This window comes from Plectropomus leopardus, chromosome 24 (genome assembly GCF_026936395.1).
Source record: "Plectropomus leopardus strain MGB_pleo_1.0 chromosome 24, ASM2693639v1, whole genome shotgun sequence".
NCBI lineage: Eukaryota > Metazoa > Chordata > Actinopteri > Perciformes > Serranidae > Plectropomus > Plectropomus leopardus.
In genome coordinates, this window is record NC_142199.1 from 6,735,711 (window position 1) to 6,762,768 (window position 27,058).

The 27,058-nt window shown below is 39.9% G+C and overlaps 1 protein-coding gene across 3 annotated transcripts in view; it reads left to right on the plus strand.

The window, feature by feature from the left end:
- Positions 1 to 1,638: 1,638 nt before the first annotated feature.
- The window catches only part of LOC121962862 (protein FAM184A), a 65,238-nt gene continuing 39,818 nt past the window's right edge, over positions 1,639 to 27,058 (plus strand). The window contains exons 1-10 of one of the 3 annotated variants that reach the window (XM_088074612.1): positions 1,639 to 2,239; positions 14,726 to 14,803; positions 16,554 to 16,688; positions 16,946 to 17,044; positions 18,448 to 18,654; positions 19,080 to 19,253; positions 19,369 to 19,530; positions 20,571 to 20,706; positions 22,171 to 22,352; positions 22,442 to 22,627. In XM_088074612.1, the coding sequence (XP_087930738.1) occupies positions 2,075 to 2,239; positions 14,726 to 14,803; positions 16,554 to 16,688; positions 16,946 to 17,044; positions 18,448 to 18,654; positions 19,080 to 19,253; positions 19,369 to 19,530; positions 20,571 to 20,706; positions 22,171 to 22,352; positions 22,442 to 22,627 (1,524 nt within the window). In that variant the 5' untranslated portion in view covers positions 1,639 to 2,074. The remainder of the gene's footprint in view (positions 2,240 to 14,725; positions 14,804 to 16,553; positions 16,689 to 16,945; positions 17,045 to 18,447; positions 18,655 to 19,079; positions 19,254 to 19,368; positions 19,531 to 20,570; positions 20,707 to 22,170; positions 22,353 to 22,441; positions 22,628 to 27,058) is intronic. The other 2 variants (XM_042513178.2, XM_088074611.1) reach the window with 2 other exon arrangements.

The window sequence follows — 27,058 nt, forward strand, 5'->3', positions numbered from 1 at the left end:
TGAGTGTAAAGACATAAGACTGGTGACTTGCAAAACAATAACTCAGTCCAAACTCTGCTAGACATGATGCATCAAAACTCACATTCCTCAATACTCCATTGTCAGGGATCATGCTCTTTAATAACGATGTTAGTGAAGGACCTTTTTTGTGTCCATTCTTCAATACAAATCCTCATAATTGCAATTTTCAAATTGTTCTTTTGTATCAAATTTTTAAGAATTAGCGGCTCTCAAGGAGGCAGCGTGTTAAAACTTCACTGCCGGCCTATGAATAAACTAAATACCAGACTTAATACATAATCATGTGGCAGACTGTGATCTCGCTGCAGCGAATAGTAATGAAGTGGAGAGAGATCAAAGTTGAATAAAAGTGGAGAAACTGCTCTGCCACCCACTGAGATGAACAGACTTTGAAGCAGTCATGTGTGGTGTTGGATTAAATCAATCAAACATGCAGCAGCTACAAAACTGCCTGTGTGACTCTGGTGGCTTGTGATGAGTTGAATAAAGGAGTGGAAGTACAGTGTTTCTACAGCACAATCACAGCATCCTGATTGATGTCATACATAGTTTTTAGACAGAGGTGGGGTGTAATCATTGGTTTAACATTAGGTTAATGAGATGACCCACAACATGATTTTTTTTTTTTTTTTTTTCACATTTTTTGATTTTTTTTTTTACATTTTTATTTTTTAAAAGACAAAAAAAAGACATTGACGCCACATACTGCAAAATGTAACATTTGATATATGAGGAAAAAAATCTGTATGGTATTTCCTCAAACAAATTAAAGCAATCTAAGTCTTCTGAGTAATTATAACATACAATAAAATAGCTAAACCATTCCACTTAATAATTATTTTTGCAGTTAATAGATATCTCCAGCAGATGTCAGTGCAGGATTAGTCTCAGCTTCAGCATTTTCAGAGTGATGTAATGCAATGTAGTATGAATGAAGACCAGCAGCACTCCCCTCCAAGTTTAAAGTTGTTAATACAGGAACTACATTTTTCTGTAGACTAATAATTCAGAAGCTTTATATTTAAGTCTCTGACCAACTCAATTTAAATACCAAAAATACCATAATATGGTGAAAAATGTATTGATTACAGCAGACCAGAAATAGCAGTGTTTGGTAATGAATTAGATCAGGTTAGATCAATTATATGTAGAGACTAGTAAGAATAGTAAAAAATGAGAGACTTGATATAAAATAATAATTAAAAAAATAAAAAAAACATTAATTAAATGCCAGACTTAATAAATAGGTTTACAGATGTCATTTAAAAATGTTAAGCATAATAATAATAATAATAATAATAATAATAATAATAATAATAATAATAATAATAATAGTAAACCATACTTACAACCTAAAGAACTTTTGGAAACTAAATAAAAATGCACCATATGGTTGAAGCAGAATTTTTTTTTTTTTTTTTTAAAGGAAGACTGCAATGAGGACAATAAATAAAAAATAATAAACATGCAAAAAAAAAATAAATAAATTGGAATAAAATAACTTGCAATAATAGGACATAAAAACGAAATTAATAATAAAGTAGAAATAAAACAAAGCTAGCATTTTTAAAAGGCTTAATTCCTGTCAGAATAGCTTGCTTCATTTACTATAGCATTTATTGATGTGTACAACAGACTTTTTTTATTCATATCTAAACAGCCTCATCTCTTTGTCGTCATGCAGCTCGTGAGGCTGAAAGCATGACACTCTCGTGTTCATTAACATGTGTGCTGTTGTTTGTGTGTAATTTCTGCAGGCATAGAATAAAAAGTCATAGAAAGCTGCATTACATCCAACTGAGCCTGCCATTGGCTGAGCATCTGGCGCGCGTCTCCGCCTCTCTCATCAGCCTGAGCGCTCGCGTCCGCTGCGGATGCGTGCGACTGCACGGTCTCGCGCCCCGCTGTCCGTGCTCCCCATCTTTCTTCCTCTCTGTCTCTGAAACGGAAGATTAACTACAAAACACAACAATGGGGGGATTTAACGCGTAGCAGCCGCTGCTCCATTTTATTTAGATTTAAAGCGTCGCGTTTGGGTTTATTTCCCGTGAAAATGGCGACGGGGGCAGGCTGGCAGCCTCCGTACAACACCTCGACTAGCAACACCAAATATACCCCTTCTCCAACATCCAGCATGTTTTACGACGGGAGTTTGACGCTGGACTACACTCAAGACCTGCATTTGAAGATGAGCAAGAAGATAGCACAACTGACGAAGGTGTGTGAGAGTGAATGGGTGACGGCAGAGGTGTTGTGGTCCAGTGTTGTGGAGCAGGTGGGGGTGTGGATGGAGTAGTACTGAAGAGCTGCTGCTGGTGTGGGATGACATATGTAAACATGGTGATGAGGGAGGATGTGGTGGTATTTTATGAATGTACTTTGGTGCAGGTCAGGATGTTTGATGCAAATTTTGGCATTTTGCAGCATTTTTTATGATATTTCACCGCTTTGTATCCTTGCAGGGTTTATAGGTCACCATTAAATACTCATGCATGGTTTGTTTTTTAAGCTAATATGCTGTATTTCAGTAGTTTTGGGTAATTCAGTGCAAAAATTACCTAGAAAGAGTTTGGATTCTCCTGTGAGCTTACTACTACTGTGAAGCCTGGTTGTATACTGTACTCTGCCTGCAAAAAATGTGGCCATATTTCATGAACATTTACTGATTGCTGAGAGATTGCCAGATGTGTTGCATGATTTTAAACACCACTATTTAACCTGTGCATGTATCTCTGCCATCCCAGGGCTGCAATCTCCGCTTAAAGGCCGGGGGAAGTTATGTAATCTTGGAGGGATGCAGAGGTTTGGGAGAGCTGCTTCTTTGTACTCCACCTGAAGCCAGTGTGGGGACATTATGTAGCGCCGTAGTAGAATATTTAAGGTGGCAGCAGCAACCAAAGGCATTTTTGACTTTGTGGAAAGCTGGATAAAATGTAAATTAAACCGATTATACGATAATGCTTCGCAGGGGGAGACAAAAGCAGAGAGTAGAGGACAGATTTTACATAACAGGCATGGTGATAGTAGTATCCCAGTACAGAATTAGACAGTGTGTACAGTAGGATAAGCTGCACACACTGCACTGCAAATAGATTGAAACCGTGGATATCCAGGATTATAATAATGCAGCGGTTGATTAAAATTGTTTGAGAGATTGGCAAGACAATGGAGGCGAATTAAGGTCCACAAATGGCAGATTTAACACTTTGCAGGCAAGAATGTATTTACATTCATTTCCTGCTCCTCTAAAAGAAAGAAATGCAGGTTAGGTTGACTCCAGGTTGAATGTGATGGACCTGACAATCTTTTTAAGGTGTTTTGTGTCCAGTGCATGCTGGGAAAGGCTCAAGCACCCCTTCTAATGTATCCGGGAGCCTGAACAGAATGAGCATAAACTGTGTGTATGAATGGTTGGAAGCCACTATTTTTGATCTAAATGAGATCGAGAGATTCACCACACTACTAAAATTTACAAAGACAGGATTGAGACCTGATATCAGCCACAAATTAACTAGCCTTTCACCACATAGTTAAACTCATTATGAAATATTGAGTTTAATATTGTCAAGAATATGTTTCCAGTGGGTGATTGCTTCTGCCAGGGTTGTCACGACTCTCTTTGTGATACTCAAGAAGAGAAATTTAAGGCACAGCCAGGGAGGAAGGAGTCCAGTCTGATGACCTCAGAATTCATCTTTGCTTTTTGTGAGTGATGTGGTTCTGATGGCGTCATCACACTGTGACCTCCAGCATGCACTGGGACGGTTTGCAGTGTAAAGCGGTTGGAGTGAGAGTCGGCATCTCTAAGTCTCTGGTTCTCTGCTGGAAAACGGTGGATTTCCCTCTCTGGGTTGTGAGAGTTCCCGCCCTAAGTGAAGGAGTTCAGGTATTTTTATTTTTTTTTCATATATCTGGTCTGGCCTGGGAGCTGGAAAGTGTTGTTGGGTAGAGGGATGTCTCGAGTACCTTGCTGAGCCTGCTACCCCCTGTGATCTGGCCCCTGATAAGCGGATGAAAATGTAGGGATGGATATTGTCAGAAAGTTACTGATTGGATCTTTTAATTTTTTATCCGCTCTGGAAATCTATCTGTAGCCGGACTCAGATCCGTCTTCTGCATGCAGCTCCGTCTATTAAGGTACTTTAAATGATAATAATCAGTGTAAACATGGCCCTGAGGTCAGAGGCAGAGATGAGAAAAGAGGGGGCTGCTCCCACGCTCCTGAATTTCAGCAGCTCTTTTTCTGCGACATTAATTGTATCATATTGTGACGAGGTTGGCAGAGGTGGACATGGTGCTGTGGACTCTGGTACAGGTTATCAGGAAGTTCATGAGCTGAATAAATTAGTTGAAAAAGGAATCAACAAAGAGACAATCCCAGTATTTTGATAATGTTTTTTTTAGCAATTTCTATCCAAATATAGTGAAAAAATGGTAATCATTCTGTGAGATTTTCTAATGTGAGGTGTTTCTCCTTGAGAGCATTGCAAAGTGAATATCTCAAGCATTATTTGCAGATCATTTAAGGGTCGAATGTGATGCCACGGGGGTCGAATTTAATCCCTGGCTGATGAAGTCAAAGGAATCCCTGGTCTAGAAACTGTATTTAAACAAGGATTTCTATCGTCCTTTCAGGAATTAGAGTGTGTCTAACTGCAGTTGGAAAGCTAAGAGCTCTTCTCTGTATCCAGATGTCTTTGCTTTTTAAAAATTGAAGGTGTTATGGCAGATTTCTGCCTCCGTGTTTTGCTTGTGTGGGGGGATCTGCAGGCTAACTCTGTCTGTTTCCTCGTCCTGCTCAACGTGGCGCATGTGTTAGTCTTCTGTGGAAACGTTTTCAGACGGCATTGCACTGCTGCTCATGTGTTTCATGTGTTTGTGTTCGGGGTGGTTATTCTTGCATAAACTACATTTCCTTTTCAGCGAGGCTGTTGTGTACTTAATTCATTCTGCTTGCAGTAGTGTTGATAGCTTTAACTATTTGTTGACAGTGAAGCGTGTGACTGTACCGCATTGTTTCTTTAATAATTGTCATGCAGCACCGCTTTGAGGTAGAGCAGGTAAACAGGATGTTTTCTAGTTTTTGAACATGTGAGAACCGTCCTTGTTTAGGACATTTTCAAAGGAAGCACACAGAAGGACATCCCGCATTACAATTGTAACAACAGCAACAAGACAAATTAAACAAGTGAAATGGATGATGAACAGAAGCTCCTATTTTAACAGAAAAAAACAACACATCTGTTTTTTTTGTCTGCTGCAGGACAGCTTAGTGAAGTCTCACTCTGATACATTTTCTGTTACATAGCTTCATTTTTTACTGCAAACAAACATTAAGACACAAAGCCAGCTAACATTCATTTGATTATTTTCATCATTATTTAATCTTTAGTTTACTTTCTCAACTGAATAATCATTTGGTCCATACATAAATAATTAATAAACGATTGCTTGTTTTGTCAGAACAGTCCAAACCACAAAGATGTCCAGTTTATCACTGAAAGACACACTAGAAGACTTTTAAAATACTTTAAAAAGTCTGACACTCTGTCAAACCTAAAGACTGTGAATTTTTCGTCACACACAGATTTAACAAAGACTGGGGATTTGGTCACTGTTTAGAACACAGCTAGTTTTCTTTCTTTTTTTTGAGATAATTTCCCATCCTGCTCGTAGTGGACAATATCACGCCAAACTCCCTTTAAAAATAGGACATTTTAACAAAAGAAGGTGTCGTGTCGATAGTAATCTTGTCAATTTGGCAAACTGTAATCAGATAAACTGTATTTGCGTACAAACTTTTGCATTTGGTCCCTCAACTCATTACGAGCCTCTGCTGGTTAGCTGCAGTATTTTGGTGAAAAAAAGGGGCGCACCATTTCAAAAGTGAAGATTTCTCACAAAAATAAGTGCTGGAAGATAGATCAGATTCATGCTCCTTTTCAAAGTCCAAGAGAACTGAGACTTGTTCACGTTTTTGCGCCTCCCTGGAGTCCCGTCCACGTTTACTGTCTGTCTTGTTTACTGCTTCCTGTTTGGTGCTGTTGGTGCTGTGCTATTGGTTGTTGAATTTTCACCTCATTGAATTTATGTGTGAGCCAAGACTGAAAATTTATGGTAATAATAAACATGTTGGACTTCAGTGGTACTTTAAGATGAGACGAATACTGACTAAAGACAGCTTTGGACCAATTTTTACCAACTTACACCGAATGACCGAGATCACAGGTGTGCGCCACAGCTCATGATTTTATTCTGAAATTGGAAATTTGCCTGCGACAGTAGAGACAAGCAGCAAATCCTCATAACTGAGAAGCTTAATTTGGAACAGGTTTGGTATTTTGACTTGAAAATGAAACACATTATTTCAGCTTTAGAGCCAACTAGGTTAAAGCGGTTTAATCTAACAAGCAACAGAGCACCTGATATTGATACGCTTCAAAGCTTTTATTTATCTCCTGCCTGAGGGCAACAAAGAAACCTGATGAGTCGTGTAAACGCGCTGTGCAGGATCAGTCAGTTATTGCCACAGTGGTACAGCAGATGATCTGCTCTGTTCTGATTGAGACTCTGATTACATGTAGCCTGTGTCGTGCTCTGCAGCTTCAAAGACTTAAACAAGACATCCTGGATTTTGCCTTTCATACCATTACATCATTGTGAAGAGCTTGCACAGTGGCACATCGACAGCATGAAACATGTTTAAAATCCTCTGACGTCAGAGCTACCATCACCTTTTAGTATAGACTCTTCATTCTACATTTCAGACACCTTTTCTGCACACGCTTGTGAGGCGCCTTGAATAGCTTTAATCAACATTGCAGCTGGTTTAGCTCCTCTGATGGAGGACAAAGTGCTCAAATCTGTTGTGCTACACTGATTTTCCAGGTCATTTTAATTTGTAGCTTGTGTGATAAATGCACGGTTACGGTTCAAATACAGAAATACAGTGATCAGTAAATGTAGTGGCTGCAGCTGGACTGAACCTCTCGACATTTATGAAGGAAATTCAGCCAAATGAGGTCATAGGATCAAGTTGTTGTCTTGCTGTGGTGGAGGCTTGACAATAGCCAGTCTACTGACCTCATTTTAGTAACTAAAAGAAAAGGGATTGTTCATACCCCAGTTTAGGAGTCAGGGTTCAAGTTTATTATAAGGGTTTGTATAAGGATATGTTTCTTTACATGTATTTTGAACTGACAGATGTGCAAAGACAGACACAGTCCTCCCACTGGGGACTGAGGCAACAATTTGCCTTCTGGCAACTTTAGTGAACTTTTTTCATGATAAATATAACAAACATTTCAAACACGTCTGTATTACACTGTAGGAATAAAGAGGAGTTTTCAATTAGTTTTTTTTCTATATTTAAGCATTCAAAACATCCAAACATTTATTTTTGATTGGCACATCCAGGTGATGCAATGACAGCTCTAAAAATGTTAGAGTGGATTTACAAGAAGGCATTATTTTATACCGCATAATAGGATATTTAAACAGTTTTGGTCTTGCAGAGAGGTATACTATGCGTGATTGTTGGTAATTGTTTGTACACGCACAGCAGCAAAAGTGATAGTAAAAGCCAACATGAGATTCATGCTCTCTGGCTTTTGGCCTGGCTATATTTGAATTTTTGTATTTTTTTCTGTCTCTTGGATGTTTGCTGCTTACGGTCTGGCACCAGATCATTTACTTATTATAAAGGCCTGACCTCACCTAAGCGCTGTGGGTTGACACGCTTATAAATGTCCCAAACACAGAAAATGAGAAAATAAAGACATAATACAGGGTCTCTATGTTTTTGATGGTATTGAAAATAAAGGAATTAAGGCCTACAGTCCATGCTTTTGTGTCAGTGTCAGGCTGGTTAATGCTCAAATTATAAGGCAAGTTTTAAGGAATACAGTTTTTATTCTAAACAGTTTTTTGGAGTTGACTGGATCAAAAGCTGTTTTCTTCACTGTACCTTAGTTTGTCCCCTGCTCTTTTCTCAATATCACAGAAAACACTACTTATGCTTCCTCTATCACAGAGACAGTGTGCCCTTGTTCTCCTCTCCTGCTGTGTTTGCGACTGAGTTTGTGATGTGGTGTAGTGACACTCAGGGAGAAAAGTGTGCGCGCCAAGTGTCCTTGGAGCATCGGAGGAGCACAACGATGAAACGAAGGAGCAGATGCAAAGTGCTTTTACTCCACGACTGGGAGCGCAAAGTAAAAGTGCTGTGTGCTTCAGCTAATTGGTAACAGAGACTGTGTTGCCCCTTCGTGGAGTGTGTGGTGGAGGAAAACAGTGGACTAAAAGCTCAAATGTCGAGGGATCGCGTTAAGACCAGAGCACCTCTGAGAATGAGACTTTCATTAATCCGTTAATTAGTGAATATGATGGTAATCCTCTGAAAATGATGAGAGCAAAGCAACAGGGTTTTGTTGGAGCCAAATGCTGCAGTTGTTCCACTCCAGACGTTAATGACCTTTATTCTGTACTCCAGTCAATAGTGATCGACTGCACAAAATGTCCTTCAGCCTCAGAGACGCCCCTCCTGGATGCCCTTTTGTCATTTCCGCCTCATTCTGCACAGAACTGCTCTGAATTTGACACATCGGTGATAAAAGGACCCAGACTGTAAATCCAGTTGATAACTGGCCTTTTGATGAAAATTTGCAAGTGGCCAGTCATTTGTCCACCTCTGCAATACAGTAGATACAGTGCAGTTTGATTGATTACGGCCCCGATCGATGCTACGCTGGTTAGGGAGAGCTGGAGCTGAATGGACTCTAATGATACATTTTAATGAGATTCCTCTGGGATGTTTTAGTGTGCCACAATGGTTTACGTTTTCCATCTTTCTGACAGGCATAAAAGGATGCAGAAAGAAAGCTAATCTTTCTCATCGTTTCTAATACTCTCAGCGAGAGAATCATCACTGTTTTAGACTTTGAATAATGATACCCCTGCACAATAGTGGCACATTTTTTAAATGTATGTGATTGTGTAGCTGCATGCAAGCCTTACATCTGCTGTGCTTGGCGCTTTCTGCCTGTGGGGCTCCTTTAGGTCAGGTGAAAAGATTGCTGGGTCCAGATCTTTGAATCTACCTACTTCACTGAGTTCAAGTTGACTGATTTGTCTGGCATCATGACGTAAGACAGTGGTTTCCTGGTTCAAATAAAAAACAATCCAATGAGCGCTGCAGGGGGACGAACACTGTTATCAAGCTCTTGTCAGACGGAGCGCCAGAACTAATGATGGGTAATTACAACTATGGCAAGTGTTATCAAAAAGATTTCCTAGGGGGGGTACTATGCACTTTTGCATTGTATCAATACCTGGAATTGGGCACTGCTGCACATTGGTACATTTTTTCAGTGCTTTATTTTCTCTGTAATAACAAAAAAATATTTCTATCATTCCAGAGTGATGTAGAAGACACACCTATTCATTTGTTCATTCTTTTTTTCCATTTAATTTATTTCTTTATTCATTATTTTTTTATTTCTCTTCTTGCATGATTGAAAGGTCTTTATTTTATTTGGTTGTATTTTTGTACGTTCACATAAACCAATAAAAAAAAGATCGCAGTATCCCCTTTTTGTGGCTGAGCTTGTGAACGCCATATTCAGTTTATGAGAAACCAGAATATTCTAGCTTTAGTAACTGGGATGTATGCAGAGTTTATGAATAACCTGATTTCTCTGTGCTCATGTAAAATCCATATCCCCAATATATGATCATAACCGGGATAAGCCTCATAAATGTGTTATTCTTGCCCATGTAATCGCACTCACTGATTGGTTTTGGAAAATCTAATTCCCCTCCTCCACAGAAATCGGTTGGGGTGGACCCAGTGTCAGACTGAAGACGGAAACAGAGTGTAACGAGTTGACAATTCTGTCTGACATCAGGCGAGAGAAAAGAAGCCGCTCGGGGGAAATCATATGATTCAGAGGAAGCATGCTGTAGTTTTCGGCCTCTTTGAGCCAATAGAGAGGTCAGCAGCAGGAAGGACTGTGGTGCACAAAGAGGACGGACGATAAATGTCTCGCTGCTCACTGAGTGATTGACTGTAGCTGTAGCAGCTGCAGGCTGTTGTGTTGCCTTCTTGCTCGGTTTGATTGGAGCCTCAGGCTGGAAAGCTTTGCTGTGAAACCCCCAGCACAGATTTACTGTCACTGTCTTTGTTTTCTTTTATTGTGAAAGTTGTCATATCTCAGGATGGAAACGTGCATGCTCTGCTTCACTTTCATATGTTTGCTCATTGTGGAGGGGCCTAGCTGGTTGATGGAGAAAAAATCTGGTGTATATTGTCAGTTTTTTCCCCTGTATGGTGGAGAACTGTTTAAAAACAGCAATATTAAGGATGGCTGGGTGCTTCTGTGCAGCTGAGAAAGTTAATCAGCTTTTTACAGCTTGTCAGGTTTCACCAGTCTGGTTGACAGATGCCAATTAAGTCTGTTGATACAGATCCGTTCTTCAGCAGAGTGGAAGCAACACATTTCACAGCATGTTTGCATTTCAACGCATTGAAATCAGGTGTAAACTCAGTAGTGTCACAATCCACAACAGCTCCACCATTTTCGCTGTAAGCATTTTGGTGATGCAATGGATAACAATGCACAAAAAGTTAGTTGTAGTTTTTTAAAACAGACCATTTTTATGTCAAGAATATCGCAAGTATTGTAAGTCTTAAGGACGTCTTTCAGAACATTGTTGTCAGAGTGGATAAGCCTCTGAAAAGCATTAACTACAAGACATTAAAACTTCCTTCACATCTCAGGATTAAAATCAGAATCAGTGGAGCTTAAGGGCTTTCAAGTTAATCGATTATGTAATAAATATACAGTATAATCAATCAAATAGTATAATATCTGTCATATCAGATGTAGGCAACACTAATTCGTCTTTGATCGTGCTTACCATGCTTATAGTTTCATGCAAAGAGTTTTATTGAGTTTCATGCATCAACTTAATGCATGAATTTTACAGATTAAAGCTGGGGTAGGTAGTTTAATTTTGACATAATTGGGCAAAAAAATCACAATTACCTTTTGGCAAATTATAATTCAAGTGGTCTGAGTGAAAACTAGACTTCTGCACCTCATCTTGGCTCTGTTTTCAGACTGTAGAAGATCTAGCCCACGTCATTTTAGAGATGGGACATTTCCATCGGCTGTTGAATGCAAATGCTCATGCATGTCCCTTCACTTCAGTGAAAGCCTGATTCAAAGGTATATTTTGTAAACAAATAGAAAAATATATGTCTTCTTCTTGGCTACCTTCTGTCCTCATTTCAACCACAGATTCCACCTTAGATGTTGTATGATGCATCATTACTCACTGAGTTAAGCTATCATGGCTTAGACTACAACTATTTTCATTATTAATTAATCTCCAAAACCATGTTAGAAGTGATTATGAGCATACATTATTTAATCAGCAAATACTTGCTGATATCTTTTGCTACAGAATATGTGAGAAAATTTTCATTATGAACAATTATTTATGGAAAGCTTTAGTGTTAAAACTGCAGACATAAATAGTATTGCAAGGTCTCCTTATTCCTGGGAGAACGGGAGAGAGAGAGAGCGCAGAGAGAAGACGATACAGAACAAAAAGGGGGGAGAGAGATAAAAGCGTGAGAGCAGAGGGAGAGGAGAGAGAGATGAAAGCGGCAGGCACACCAGCGTCATTAAAATAATCATGTATAATTGAAGGAACGTTTCCATGGCCGGCTTACTGCTGGGAATCAAAGGCTCACACTCGAGGAGAACAGAAGGCTAACACCTACCTAACTCTAGCTTCTTTCACTGCCAACTGAAACATACTGTCGAGGTTACACCGCTGATGTACCGGTAAATAAAAACATGCAGGTAGTGATTGTCAGCAAAAAGCAAAATGAGCATAAATCACTTAAGTTGTTACACAGTCTGTTCAGGTGAAAGATATTACAGTTTAAATGATGTGACCCCCTTAAAGAGACAAAACCACATCCTATTATCAAGTATTGTTCATGCGGCTTAGTCAGTGTTTCCACATTTGTGTGATTTAAGTTTTTTTGTCCTCTGATTGTGTGTTTCTGCTGCAGAGCTTCGTTCCAGTCATGCAACAGTTAGCTGCCAACCTGCATGAGACATACTGAGCATGATTTCTGTAACGAGGTCTCATCTGTGATCATTAGGGTCGCTTCAGGGCCTCAGCGTGCTTCAAACAAAGTGCTTGTCATCTATCAGCTGCCACCTTCTTTCTGACAACCGAATTGGGGTGGCATCGACAATTTTTGTAACTTTCAGGAAGCAGACAGTCTGACAATCACTCCCTTTCGGCCAGGTGTGCGAAGGCAGGTTTTAATCTCTGTTATGTCTTCACATAACTACTTCTGTCACTTTAAATGCAGCCACCATGAATCACTTAAAGGAAAGACTGACACTTTCAAACACTTTTTCTCTTTAGATGTGGTTGGTCAACATGTCATTAGGTATTTGATTCCTTTAAGGTATCGACTGAAATAATCACAACTAGTATGAAAACTTCTTCAGTCAGACAACACATTCAATCCTTTTTTAATCTGGACGTAGATCTATTAAAAATTGACTATTTGTGTGGTTTTGCTTGAGGTTTGTGGGTTTGAAGCAAACAAAATGTTCCCAAGTATGACTATAATACACACCTCTGATGTCATTATTATAATGACGACATTATTTTCAAATTTTATATACCCATGGCAATAATGTCCTTATCATGAAGTCTTTTAGTCATGATTATTGTCAGTTTATTTTTCTAGTTTTTGAAACCTGATAGAAATCATTGATTTGGAGAACAGCAATTTGAAGAGTGACATTATGACATAATAGATAGTAGTGGATCATTGCCCAAATATACATGAAACCATGACATTTATGTCAGAGACACTAATAGACACACATGGACATTATGATAATTATTTCCTTAATGAAGGAGGCTTGTTGCCAAAGCCGTAAATGTCGAAAATTGAAAAAAACCATGTTGTCTTTTTGCAGATATTGTGACTGCAACATGAGTTGCGATTTTAGTGGGAAGGGTAATTTTGCATTTCTTTGTCACTGAAAAATATGATTCTTGATGGGGTCTGTAGCAAACAAGTTTATTATTTGTGGGCTGGGGTGTCTCGGTAACACCACAATGCTTTATTTACAGTGCCATGTTGTGACACATTTTTATTAACAAAAATGTACCTCCTGCAATATGGATGTAACACTATAACAAGTCAATCAATTGTGCAACCCCCATGAGGCACTTATGCAGGGTAAAAAACTGTTATCTGAGGCTGAGGTACAGATGTAACACAGCAGTGGTTTCAGTGGTGCTTTCAATGAAATATAAAATTCCAAGCTGTGATTATTACAAAGATATTGATCCAAATTATGCTTAAAAGTTGAAAAGTAACTGGAAGAGTGCTCTCACTAGAGTGCAGATCTCTGGCAGGTGTGTCTGGAGGCGTTTGCAGAGAACAGAGAGTCCATGACCGGCTGTGTGTCCAGCATGTATAAATGATAACAGCAGAATGAAGGGGAGACAATATGCAGGTTACATTATCGAGGTGTTACCAGAGTAGACAGGCTTTATGGAGACAAACCTTGCAAACAATGTCCAATAAAACCTCTCCTTACCTCCCTCTCCTCTTACAAAGAAGAATCTCACTTGATTGTCCCTTCTGGCTCCCTTATAGCCAAAATGGTGCAGAAGACAACAAAAAAAACCCAAAATGTATTAATCTCATATCATGCCTAACTAACAAAATCTGGTTTGTAACAGGCTGTAAGGTTTGTTGTTTTTAGCCTAGTTGCCTGCTGGAAATGCCTTTTGTTAATTGAGTTTGTTGATTGCATGAGTGAGTAGTCAGCAGTTATTAAAATAGTGTTTCCAAAAATTGTAAATCATCAAAACCACAATAGGTTCTCGAGCATACAGTCATATATTTACACACAAAATATTAGGCTGATTGGTCCAACAGTTTATGCAAAATTATCTACAGATGAATAAACACACAACCTAATATAAATTCTCCTCCAGGGTTATAATAATTACATGCCTGTATCATTATACCCTATAGAGTATAATTACCATATATACATCCATTACATGCTGGATGTAACACTTCACCTCACTTTTAAGTGGAACAAATGCGGAGCCTCTCGTTCTGATGCCGGCGGGGCTGTAATTCAGCTGACCATGACTGAACATTTAGCTGCTCACCAGGGGCTTCAATTTGCTGAAGCTTAAGCTTTTTTAAAAAAGCTTCTCTACATATCATTTACCTGCAGCACATATAACCTACTTATATATCTGAGGAGAGAGCGCAGGCATGACTGACAGGATGGTTTTCACTTTGGCTTGTTTGTGGAGTGAGCCACCATGTCTCGATTTGCTTTTTGTGGTTTACCCAAGTCAGGCTTTTCCTGTCTTTCTTTGTAAAACACTTGCTGGTAAAGAAAAGTTTGGACACGAAACACTTCTGCTGTGAATACACAACTCTGTCTGCTGTCGTTAATCAGTGTGTGAACCCCATTTCTCCTCTTTCCCGATGTTATTGGTATTGATTTTGTTGCACTCTGAATGCAGAACTGAGATTTACTCCTCACTGTAGAACTATCGATCTGATATTGAAACAGTTAATAAGAGCTTTATATCCCATCGTCATTCTGTCTTCTCATTCTCTTCCTGTCTGCAGGTAATTTATGCTCTCAACACAAAGAACGACGAGCACGAGGAGGAAATCGAGTCTCTGAAAGAAGCCCACGAGGACGAGGTACAAACACAACACAGAACCAAACACCCATGATCACATAGAGCACAGTAACTGCTATTTTATTAGTTTCAGTTGAGAAATTTGGTCAAGTGACATCCTCCTGAGTGAGAATATCTCCCGGCCTGTTCAGTATTTCAGTGCCTGGCAGTGTGCTGCAGTGGGAGTACAAGAGCAGGAGGCAATCCTGTCACTCTGCAATTTTGGCGTCAAGACTGACCGTATTTTAGCTGTCTGCAGGGAGGAGGTCAATGCTGCACTGTGAATGATGCGCCCTTGTTTTTGTCACATTTTGAGGGAAGGTGCTCCCACATCGCCTGGGAACCAGATAAATCTGTGAGCTCGTGTTTTATTTGCTCTGGCAGATGACGTCAAGTCTCCCTCCTGTTCAGACAAGAGAGGGACCAGACTACAGACTCCAGACTATAATGGACGTCTACACAAAAGTCTAAACTTAGACTAATCTAAGTTTAGAAAAGAAATAAAAACAACTCAGACTCCCCAAAATGCACAAACTCAGTTTATTAATGCTGCTTGTTTGTCATCGTCATTTTTGTTGTTTTTTTTCATCCTAATTGCTCAGAACAAATACTTTGTCATTAGAATTGAGGCATCGATGTCATTTGAATAGAGTAAAGATTGATTAATGTAATACCAGCATCTATTATGTGAAGATTACAGATGTGAAGCTCTGTCCTTTCAGCTGATTAACTCACTTTACAGCCATGTGAAAGCACCGGGTGCAGATGGCAGAAAACTGAAAGGAAGCATAAAGTGTGTTAGTGATGTGTTTTCCCACCACAAACCTTCAGAACAGCTCCAGTGCTCTTTCACATAGACTCTCCAGGTTTTGGGATCCTTTACTAGAGCGACGAACACCAACATCTAAAATAAATTCCCTCATTTGGTGTTTTGATGGTGGCAGTGTTGACACATTGCTTCAAAAACTCTGATAGGTGTTCAGTTGAGTTGAGATCAGGTGAGTCTGGAGGCAACAGGATACGAATCACATCATGTTCATGCTCCTCGTGCCATTTTTAGAAACATCTGCATTCATTATGCTTCGCCAATCATTCCGCATTTTCCTCTAATTAATAATTTGTCACTGGGATGTATGTGCTCCATCTGCAGTCTATAATTTGAGTGATTCACATTAGCAAAGTGTGATTAACCATGTCATATCGCTGTGTGTTACCTTGAATAAGTCTCATTCAACCACCAGCAGACTGCAGCTTCCAAAAAAGAGAAGTTGTGTTTTTGATTCTATAAACAGTAGATTTTTGGACTCGTGTCACTGAAAGAAAATAAGTCTGGCTTCAGATCAAACCACGGTCTCCACTGACAGGCAGAGTTTATTCAAGGACAGGACCTAAGTGCATATATAAATGGTTTAAATGTTTTAATTCCACTCGTATTGCTTTCAGAGTGAAGCTTTAGTGTACCTTAGTCTAAGTTGTTAATTTAATTTGTGTTGCTTTCAAGTGTTAAATTTCCAAAGTGGGACTTTTCTTTGCTGCCAAGAAACATTTGGAGACAGCAGTTGTTGTGCTGCCTCCTGGTTTTATTTATTTCTACATTTTTCCACCTACTTTGTATGTGGGTTTTGGAAATCCTCGATGTGTTGTAATGCAACATAATAGTTCAATGTCATATTGTCAAAGTGGCTCTGTGCATTCACTTCTATGAGACCAAACTGTTAAATTATTTCTTCAGCTTTGTGTTCACTGTTATAACTTTTTTCCCTTCCGCTCAGGTCCAACACATAGTGACCGAAACCAGAGACAAGATCATGCAGTACAAGAGCAAGATGGCGGACGAGGCCGACCTGAGGCGGCGGCTAGCCAGTCTGGAAGAATCTGTCGAACTCCACGAACACATGAAGAGACAGGTCACTCACTGCTGCTGGGCACCACAGCGGCTTCATTTAGTTTGATTGTTTGTGTTTACGCAGAGTGGATATATTTGCAGAGCTTCACACATGCAGAAATCATAGACAAAGGAATTAATTAACTGAATTTAGCTGCATGGCATCTAATTATCAAGTGATGTAATATAGCAGTGATTGCCTGAAATTGCACTTGGACATATGTGTAATATAATTGAGTATAAAATAATGCAGCTGTTGTAATCTTCTGTTACTGTCAGGCTTTAGCAGAGTTTGAGATGTACAGACAGAGAATGGAGGACTCTCAGCTCTGCACGGAGGCCCAGCACACCCAGAGAGTGGTTTCTATGAGCAGAGAGGTAACGCTTTACTCGCACCTACACACACCTACACACACACACACATACACACACCTACACACACACACACACACACACACACACACACACACACACACACACACACACACATAATCACATGGCTTTTGAAAAAACTGTTCTGCAGTTTTTGTGCTTAGAGGACAGAGATGCATAGTGATTCACTGACCCTGTTTATTGCTATTAAAACATAAAAATTATCTAACGTGCTTAGTTTTAAGTCAGGAACGGTAAAAAGCCCTGTCTCCAGTTTCACCCCTTTGATTAAATAAAAGTTATTCTCTCCACACGATCTTTGATTCACAGAGTATCTCTGTCCACACTAGATTGCAGAAACAACTCCAAATGCTCTATGGCAACTCTCTCTCTCTTTTTTGTCTCTGGGCGCAGATGTCTTTTGTTTGTTAATTCATATAGAGTACAGGATAATCACATAAGGACACACAGAAAAATGTTTGCTGATTCAATGTAACACATGAGAGTAATTGATATACAGTATATCATTTTGGGGGGGGGGGGCAGTATTTCTGTAATTTAGACAAGTTAGTGCAAATGTAATGCATGGCCAGATGGCATGCCACTTGTTTCCACCAGCTTACTGATGATTTTGAACTGGTATATTATGTTACTCTGGTATCAGCATGATATATAAATACTGTTTCACTACTGTATATCACTTTTTGAAAAGAAATAGTATGTAATTCTAACCGGCATATCGGAAGTGTTAATAGTCAAAAGTTTGATATTAGAATCCTATATAGTAAAACTATAAATTCTAAAAAAGTAAGTAAATGACTAAATATCAGTCCAATATGGTCACATTTATCATGTCATAAACATATCATACTTTCAAATGACACATTATCATCTCTGCCTGCTTTTCTGGAGTCTGATGGCAGTTGGCATAAATGAACTACTGAAGTGTATCTAGATGTGATGAGCTGGTGGCTGAATGAGCTCAGTTCATCATCAGTTCATCTATGTCGGGATCGGTGTACGTTAGTTTGGTGTTGTCTTCCTCTCTGCCACTGCCTTCACACTGTCCTCCTCTACCTCAGCCAGCCTCAACGAGTCTGCCGCCATCACATCACATCCCATGTTACATTTTTATATATTTTTTCCACCTCATGTCTGTCAGATCTTTTGATCTTTTGGTGTTGTTTCCACACGTCAGGGACGCTGCAAGAATTCGGTTTGGCACAGAGGGAAATAACAAATACTGACAGCAATAAGTAACAGAATTAAATATTTTGCACCTTTCCAATGATTACAGAGGGATTTTCAAGAGACGCTGTGAGCATTTAGCTTGGCACAGGTTGAGACCGAGTTGGCAACGACACGTCAACGACTCAAACAGAATAGAATATGTCTCGTGGTTTCAATAGGTGGAGGAGATGCGTCGGGATTTTGAGGAGAAGCTGCGGGCTTTCAGCCAGGCTCAGGCCCAGTTTGAGGCGGATAAGCGGCGAGCGCTGGAAGAGCTGAGGGCCACCCACCGCCAGGAGGTGGAGGAACTCCTCAACAACCAGCAGAACCAGAGCGCCTCCTCCACTGAAGACCAGGAGAAACTGGCCGAGCTGCATAGACAAGAGGTGGGCTAAGAGTGAGAGAGGAAGGAAGGTAGATGTGTTCTGGATTGAAGCATGTTATCCTGGACTTTTGTGGTATATACAGCAAGTTACTTGATGGGGTAATTGCTGTTTTGGAGCTGTTTTTGCATTAAAAATTGGAAAAAATTGGGTTGTTTTGTTGGTGCAGTTTGCAGTATGATATAAACCTGCAGTGGTCATATTTTGGACCTTTTGTTGCATGTCATCCTTGTTTTATTCCCATTTTTCCTCTCAACTGTTAACTATCCAATAAGACAGGTTAACCAAAGACTAATCTTAAAAAAAAAAAAAAAACAGATAAGATGTGCACAATATATTTGCAGTTTCCAAAGATTTCTAAATGTATTGTTGCAGCCTAGATATAAAATAAAAAAGCTTGCTCTTCATTTATCGGTCTCTGCGTGTAGGTGGAGGCATTGATGGAGAGGGTGGAGGAAATAACAAAGGATAAAGTCCGTCTGGTGGAGGAGTATGAGGCCAAGCTTGGAAAGGCACAAGAATATTATGAGAGAGAGCTGGAGGCCATGAGAAGAACGCATCAGCTCACCACGGAGAACCTGCTGGCCTGGAAAAGGACCGAGGTAAAACACACAGAACACTCTGTCTGTCTCTGCTGTTTGGTGCAGGGCAGGCAGCATCCGCAGCTTTATCAAAGCTTTTTCAGAGTGACTGATTTCATCCTCTGCTCATGTAAAGGTTGAGCTTCGGAAGGAGTTTCAGGCTCAGGAAGCAGCACTGCAGCGCTCGCTGTCTAAGCTGCGGACTGAGCTCCAGAAAGCACAGGAGGAGGCCAGAGAGAACCGAGACAGGACCAACAGACTGCAGACATCGCTGGCCAACGCCGAGGGAACAATCAAGGTGTGTATGTGTGTATTGGATGAACATGACGCATCATTTAAAAGGGTTTGTGAACATTTTCTGTTCTTCTTCTTCTTTGAATTAGCCACTAACAGCTGGTTTTTAAATCTCCCGCCATGAGCCGCACACATACATGTGCACGTCACACTAATGTCACCCATGGTCATGTTTTTCCTGCTCTATGTTTTACGCAGACCTCATTTCGTGGCTGTTACTACCTCCGGTCCCGGCTCAGAGGCGAGACCACTCTGTCCTCCTTTTTCATGATTAAAGTTATAAACAGAAAAGCAAGGTGGCATAACGGCGTGATATTCCCACCTTGAACAGGCAGTGTCAAAGCAGCTTGAACACCTGTAACAATCTCAGTCTGAATCGCTCCACTTTAGCACCTTTTTCTTTTAGCCTCCTCCTGAAAAAAAGCCTCAGAAATCACAGGTGTTTACCATGCTACCTTATTTATAAATAACGTTAACATGTGACTTTACTGTATTGCTCAGCATATGATTGAAGTAGCCTACTAAATGTTTACTTTATAGTGAATCACATATCACTCATGACATTGTGTAATCAGGCCTATTCTAAGCTGACCGATAACATTTGGTTTCACGTTTACTCATGTTTACTCTATATATGTAGCGTTTTTCGTGCTAATAAATAAGTGTATTATATCTTTAGAAGCCACTGCTGCCGCTCATACAAAGTCCTCAGTTTTTCTTGTATTTACAGTATTGCAACATGAGAGTCGTCTTTTTGGTTAAATATGGGAAAGAAAGTGGGTTAAATCGGATGAAAAACAGTTGCAGGAAACAAAGACAAAAGTAAAAGCCTCAGGGTGAAAACGGTTTTTCAAGAATCTTAGTGTGGTAGGGAATCTAATGTGGTGTGCACTGATGGTCCTGCAGGCAAAGCTGCACAGTCTGAATAGCTGCATAGGTTCATGTGACTCTCAGCTGCAGTGGGAGTGTTTTTAAAATACCGAATGTTGGATTGCTGTGGTTGAATCCTGAGTACTGTATCTGTGTTTTTCTGTGCGGCTGCAGAACCTGCACAAGCAGCTGGAGGAGGCCATTCAGGACGGAGAGATCTGGGTGATGCAGCTGAAGGACACTGAGTATGAACTAGAGGGAAGCAGGGAACGAGTTCAACAGCAGGCGACTGAAATCCTCCATAAAGCCAGTAAGATGTTCCTCTACCAACTGTCATTCACTGCTTCAGTATACACCGCTGTGCACAGATGTTTTACACATCTGTTAAAGGGAAATCCAGCTATTTATCAGCCTGGGGCTTGTTCTGTTTCTGTCCATTATGACTATTGATGTCATGATAACATTTTAGTCACCATCTTGTTGTAGAGGTTCGCGAGGATCCCCTATAAACTCCTGCCATCTGACTCACCTGGTTTGTTTTTGCTAGCATGAGGTTGTTGCTCACTTTCAGTTTAGATTGTGTGCATCCCATATGGTGTAGCAAATTTCTTTAAGCTACTAAATTGCAGAAATAATATGAAAAAAGGCACCCAGTGCACAGTAGAGATGCCACAGTAAGGATATTTTCCCACGAGTTAATAAGGTGACAACACTGGTGTTACTGGTTACACCGGAGATTGTGCAAGAAGACGGTCAATGATGCTCAATATCTGTAGTTTATTAAGTCACTGCTTATGTAAAGCAAATATTTCCCTATGCTGCAGCTTCACATTGAAAGCAGCTTATTGGCCAAACACCAGCTGAGTTTTTTTCAGAAAGATCCGGAAACAAAGTGTTGAAATTAGCACTGCCCTAAAAACGTATCCTCATAAAACTGTTTATCTGCTATCCTACAAATTAAGTCCCACCCAACAGGTCCCTCCTCAGTGCTTACATTTTTTTAAATTCCCTGACCCATTTTGCAGCACCCTTTCCCCCTTATAAGTGATGAACAGTCCCTATCCCTGACCCCTGAGGGAGGGCGGCGACGAGCATCTGCAGTTCACTTAGTCCAGTTAAAGTCCGACTAAGGCGTTTACATGAGAGAATAGCTCGACTTCTAACCGATGTGTTAGTCCGATTTCGAGAAATTCGATTTCGTCTAATTTCAGTTTAACTAACTTGTTTACATGTAATTCAAAAGTCCAGTTTTAGTCTGGTTTGCAAACTGCAGAATACAAATATAAAGCTCAGTAAACTTGTTTTAATGAAGTTGCTAAGACTTAGAAAGATTGATTTGATTAAACTTTTCATTTTTAAGATGTAACAACTTCTCACAAAATTAAGAAAATGTGAGTTTTTTTTTTAATTTTAGGTAAAATTTGAATCATGATAATCATGTAAACTCTCCTGTTGCTACTTTCTCTTTTTGGAGCATCTGCTATCTTTCTGCCCACATGATTTCAGTCACAATGCACCCCACATGCCTTTCTCTCCCCATGAACCAGTTCTCCACCACTTTTATGAGCAGCCTGTGTTTCTCACAGGAACTTCTGAGTAGCTGATACTTTTAGGAGATTAACAGAAAGCTCTCCTTCTGTTCAGCAACTCCAGTTGGAGGATGTGTTGATGAAACTGTTACTCAAATCAGTTTTTTTGTTTTGCTCTGTGTTGGAGATTTGACTAAGATCAGAAATGTTCTGATTGCTGCCTCTGGGTATTTGATTGTTTCCAGGTCAGATTGGCTCGTTGCAGGCCACGCAAATGGCCCATGAGGCGACCATCAGGAACTTGGACCAGGAGCAGAGCCGGCTGAAGGAGAAGATCAGCCGGCTGGAGGAGGAGAGGGAGGCTCTGCTGAACCAGAGTCAGGCCTCCAACGAGCAGCACAAACAGCAAGTGCTCAAACTAGAACAGGTACTTTTAATCTTGAAGTGCAGTTTGAGGTCAAAAAGAGGTCATTAATCATATATAGCCAACTCATTTTGCCTTCTCCTTCTCCTCAGTCTCTGCGTGAGGAGCACCAGGGTTATGAGAAGGAGCTCTGCAGGCTGAGAGCACACTCTGAGGAGGAAATGCATCGCTTTAAAGAGGCGCAGGTCAGAGCGCTGGAGGAGCTGGAGGAGAAACACCAGGCCATGAGGGAGGAGGCGCAGCAGGAGAAAGAGGAGGAGAGGAAGCTCCTCATGACAGTAAGTTAAATGTTTCAAGATACAAGAGTGAGTGAAAAGTAACACTTTGAGGTGCTTTATAATCACACATTCACTTTGCTTTGGTCAGAATTGTGATACTTTTAGACATGGTTCAACAAAGCCGAGGGCCAATCAGACTCAGAGTCAGGGCCAACTATTGCATCTTATGAAGGGCTCATTGCATGGGTGGAATATTGTGTCAGTAAAAAATATAAATTATTTTACATGCAAATTTAAATTCAAGTAGGTGTCATTCTTTTTCTGTGGCTTCTGACCTTTTGTCTTCACAAAATTTGCCCTTTTAACTATAATTTCAATGTCAGTATCTGTTGAATATGCCAGAGAAAGATAGAGACATTCAAAGACAATCCTTGTCTGTTGAGATTTTTAACAAACACAAGGTAAAAAAAAAATACAAGGAACATTTTTGACAATTGAAAATCACCAGCCATGTGTTCATCTTTATTTTACAGTTTAAATAGTATGACAAAAATAGTGGTGAAACTGCTTTTTTCCCCCCGTTTGTATTTTTCTGCAGTTTGAGATGACATGTATCAGAGCTACAGATTGGTTTAAATAAATGCTGTAGAAGTGACAAAGTCATTTATTCTGGATGAAGGAAACACTGTGGCGGCTGTGTTTCTCTTTGTTACCATATGGCTGAATCTTATATTTACACACTGCTGTCAAACCCCGCTGTCAGTGTCGCTGCAAAAATCACAAGCTCAGCGAGAGTTGCTCTCATGTGGTTTTACTATTTTAAGATACGTGGACACAATTTAACACGGACCGAGGAAAACAGTTCTAGAGACTGGTTGTCTTATTGTTTGTTTCTGACTAACCTGATATTTTGACCTCACAGTGATAAAACATGTAAAAGGCAACAACTGAAGTTCCCAAATCTCAGATAAAAACAGTAATTGCATCCAGCTCTGGAGTGTTGCTGTCAGGGTTTTGTGTATCTTTCATTTCAGCGCAGCACCATCAGCAATTTAATTTCTTCCTCAGTCGTTTAAGGAATATGTATCCCTGAGAAATGAGCAGCTCCCTCAACTGACTGCACACATTTAATTAGGTCAATATTAAGACGTGAAAACAACAACACTCTCTCCCTGTGTTTCCCCTTCGCGTCTTTCATTCTGTCACGTCATCTTTCTTTCTCCCTCCTAATTTTCCTACAGCAGATCAAATTACACTGTTTAAATTAATTTAGCCTGATTCATTTACCACAACAGCATTACATTACCAATAACTAATGGTTTTAGGCAGAGAGGAGGTCTGTATTGAACGTTTGTGTACTGCCACGGACTCACCCGCATCGAGCTGTTGACCATTTGAGCTGTGCTGTGTGACATTGATCATTAATCACTGAATATTTGTCTGATTAAAGTGCAAAACGTCCATTTCTACAGACCACATCCTGTAATTTCGTAATGCCGTCCAGAATGATGAGTTAAATTACAGAAAAGCACAGTTTTCCTGATCTGCCCCTGTAATGTTCATCCAGTCAGAGTGGGACTTAATTCAATATTCTGTATAAAATGTAGTTCTCTGTCTGCATTCTGAACAGCTGTAAGAGCTCGCCGACCTTCGATCGGCGGATTACTTCATCTGAGGCTGCACTCACACCGAACCTGTGAGGTTCAAATGAACTGGTGTGGTGGTCCTTCTGGTTCAGTTTGTTTAGGCAGGAGTGAAAGCTTTTTGTCATGCTCTAGTGCTAAACACAAGATTATCTACCAGAATCAATAATACACTCTAAAGCTGGGTGTATGGCTTTAATATAATATTATATTTTGAGGCTATATTGCAATACATGATATCTATCTCCATAATTTTAAACATCCTTAAAACTAATGTTAACTGCTAAAATACAAAATTATTGAATAAACTGCAGTTAGAATAAAGTTAAATAAAGTAACTACTATTATATAATAAAGTTGAATATGCTACTGTTATAATAACATTTAATAAAATGTGGTTGTGAGGAAGTTCAATAAAATACTTTTATTCTGAATTTTTGACAATTTTTACTGGTGTTCACGATATAGTCATTTTATATACAGTATTGCACGTGGAACAAGCCGCAATACCTCGACTATATTCGATATGTATCGCCCAATCCTATGAGACACCAGAAAATGCATATCACATGACCATACATCATTCAAACGAGAAGTACATTGTCCACTCCATGATTGGTTGCTTAGGTCCATAAAAACTACAGATGAACAGCAATGATACAAAGTATCACCTGAGATTTCTTTGTTTGGATCAGCACTGTAAGGTGGGACTGTAAAAAAAACGTATAACGCGCTCAAGACACAGAAAAACACAAATATGGCGTTATATTAGAGTGAGCAGTATGGTAGCATTACTCATATGCAAATGAAGCCATGGCAATAGGAGAGCAGTAATGTTACCTACACAAGAAGGATGAAATCACAAAAGCATGTTTTCGCTTGACTGACCAGGAGTGATGAGACACAATCCGTGTCATCGTTTTCAAAAGTCACAGTCTCCCTGCGTCACTCGAGACGCCAGAATTTCAAAGTAAACTGTTACGGCAGTGTTCTCCTAAGTCTGTGTTTTAGGGCTTTGAATATGCCGGAGAAGTGTGGATACTATGAATGTAGCAAAAGTTATGCATTTTAATTAGAAAGCGTATCGGTGTGGATGTAGCCTCAGAGCAACATGTCCACAGTTTGCATGAGATAAGATTGAGCCCACCTGAAAAGATCTCCAGTGCAGTTATTTTGTGCTGTGAATCAAAATGGACCAACCACAGTGTTTTTTAGTCGTGATTTTGTTTGATTTAAGCATAAATTTAGAGGCTAAACTACCTTTAAATATTTCTGTTGATCATGGAGACTGTCAAGAAAGCGGTCTTCTAAGCACGTTGTAAAAGTGATGTATATATATTGTATTTTTTTTAGATAAATTGCAGCCGGCACAGTGCAAAAAGTAGTTAAGTAAGGTTGTGTACTTGCAGGTCAGCAGAAACTATCCTCCCTGTAATTTTACAATGTGAGACTTTATCATCTTGTTTCTATATTTCTGTCATAATTTAGCATATCTGATCACCAGCCGCAATCTGTTATTTTGTGGTGAGCCATAAATATGTGAATAAACAGCAGGAGCAGTTTAGTGCTGTATGACCTGATGTCTGTAAAGATTTTCCCACGTGGGTTGGGCTGATGATGCAGGATGACATCACCACCATTGTCCTATCACATGGTGACGGCACTGAAGCGCAGCTCCGTTATCTGATTGGTCAGCGGCAATATTATTGTTTTTCTCCTGAAACGTTTGAAGAGGAAGAGCGCTTGTTTTTCTGCTGCTTGCAGCCCTTACAGCACATTACACCCAATTTCTTCACGCTCACATGACTCCACCTGCATTGAGCGAACATTAAGAATCCCATTCATACCGGAGCATGTTGACATCCAGTCAAAGTGAATTAGCTGTGAGGCATGAAGGCAGCATGATACAGAGCAACTCACAAAATGTATCTGAAAAAGACCATTCCTTTAACATCGCAGCTTATTTTCTGCCTCTGAAATGATTACACACTCTCTGAGTTTTAAATAATTTTGAACTCAGTGTTCTCCCTCTGTCTCCTCCGATATCTCTCCTCTTTCATAACACTCCTTTTTTTCCTCTTGAGCTCATGCTTGCAATGCTGTTTGAAGCTGACTGCTAATTGGTTGATTTTCATTGACATTAAATCCTGCCTCCAAGCCAAGTGAGAGCGGTGTGTGAGCAAGTGGGTGTGTGTTTATAGATTCCCTGAAAGAAAGAGCGATGGAGGGAAGGGATGGAAAGAGGAATGATGAAAAAGGAAATATTATGTAAGCCAGAGAGGCTCTGTGCCTCGTCATCTTTAGATTAATGTCTGTTTTCATTTTGAGAGAAATTAGAGAGGCTGCAGGAAGACAGAGAGGGTGAGACAAAGATTTAGAAAGACAGGACAGAACTGGTCATTTTTTAAATTTCTTCTGTTTTTACTTTTATGTCCGTCAGCAAGATATTAACGACTTTTTAATCCGAGGCAATAATATGACTAATAATTCTACAAATTTCTTGTGCTGTATTAATTCATAATTCACCACAGTGTAGTTAAGGCCGGATGAGACGGCAGCAGGATAGAGCCTTTGCAGTCAGATCTCTAATCTCCCTTCTGATTACTGTTCTCCTGTCGATGTACATTAATTAATTAATTCATCTGGTAGGTTTGTTTTCAGATGCAGATGGAGGGTAATTTTGTCTTTAGCTGTTGTCTGTACTCTCTGTCATCAGTATCAACAGAATAGATTGTTTCATTGAGCGTCGTGCAGACTGGGGCTACAGTTAAAGGGATAGTCCAGATCTTTTGAAGTGGAGTTATATGAGGTACTCTTCCATCCATGTGTATTTCATACAGTAGAGGGT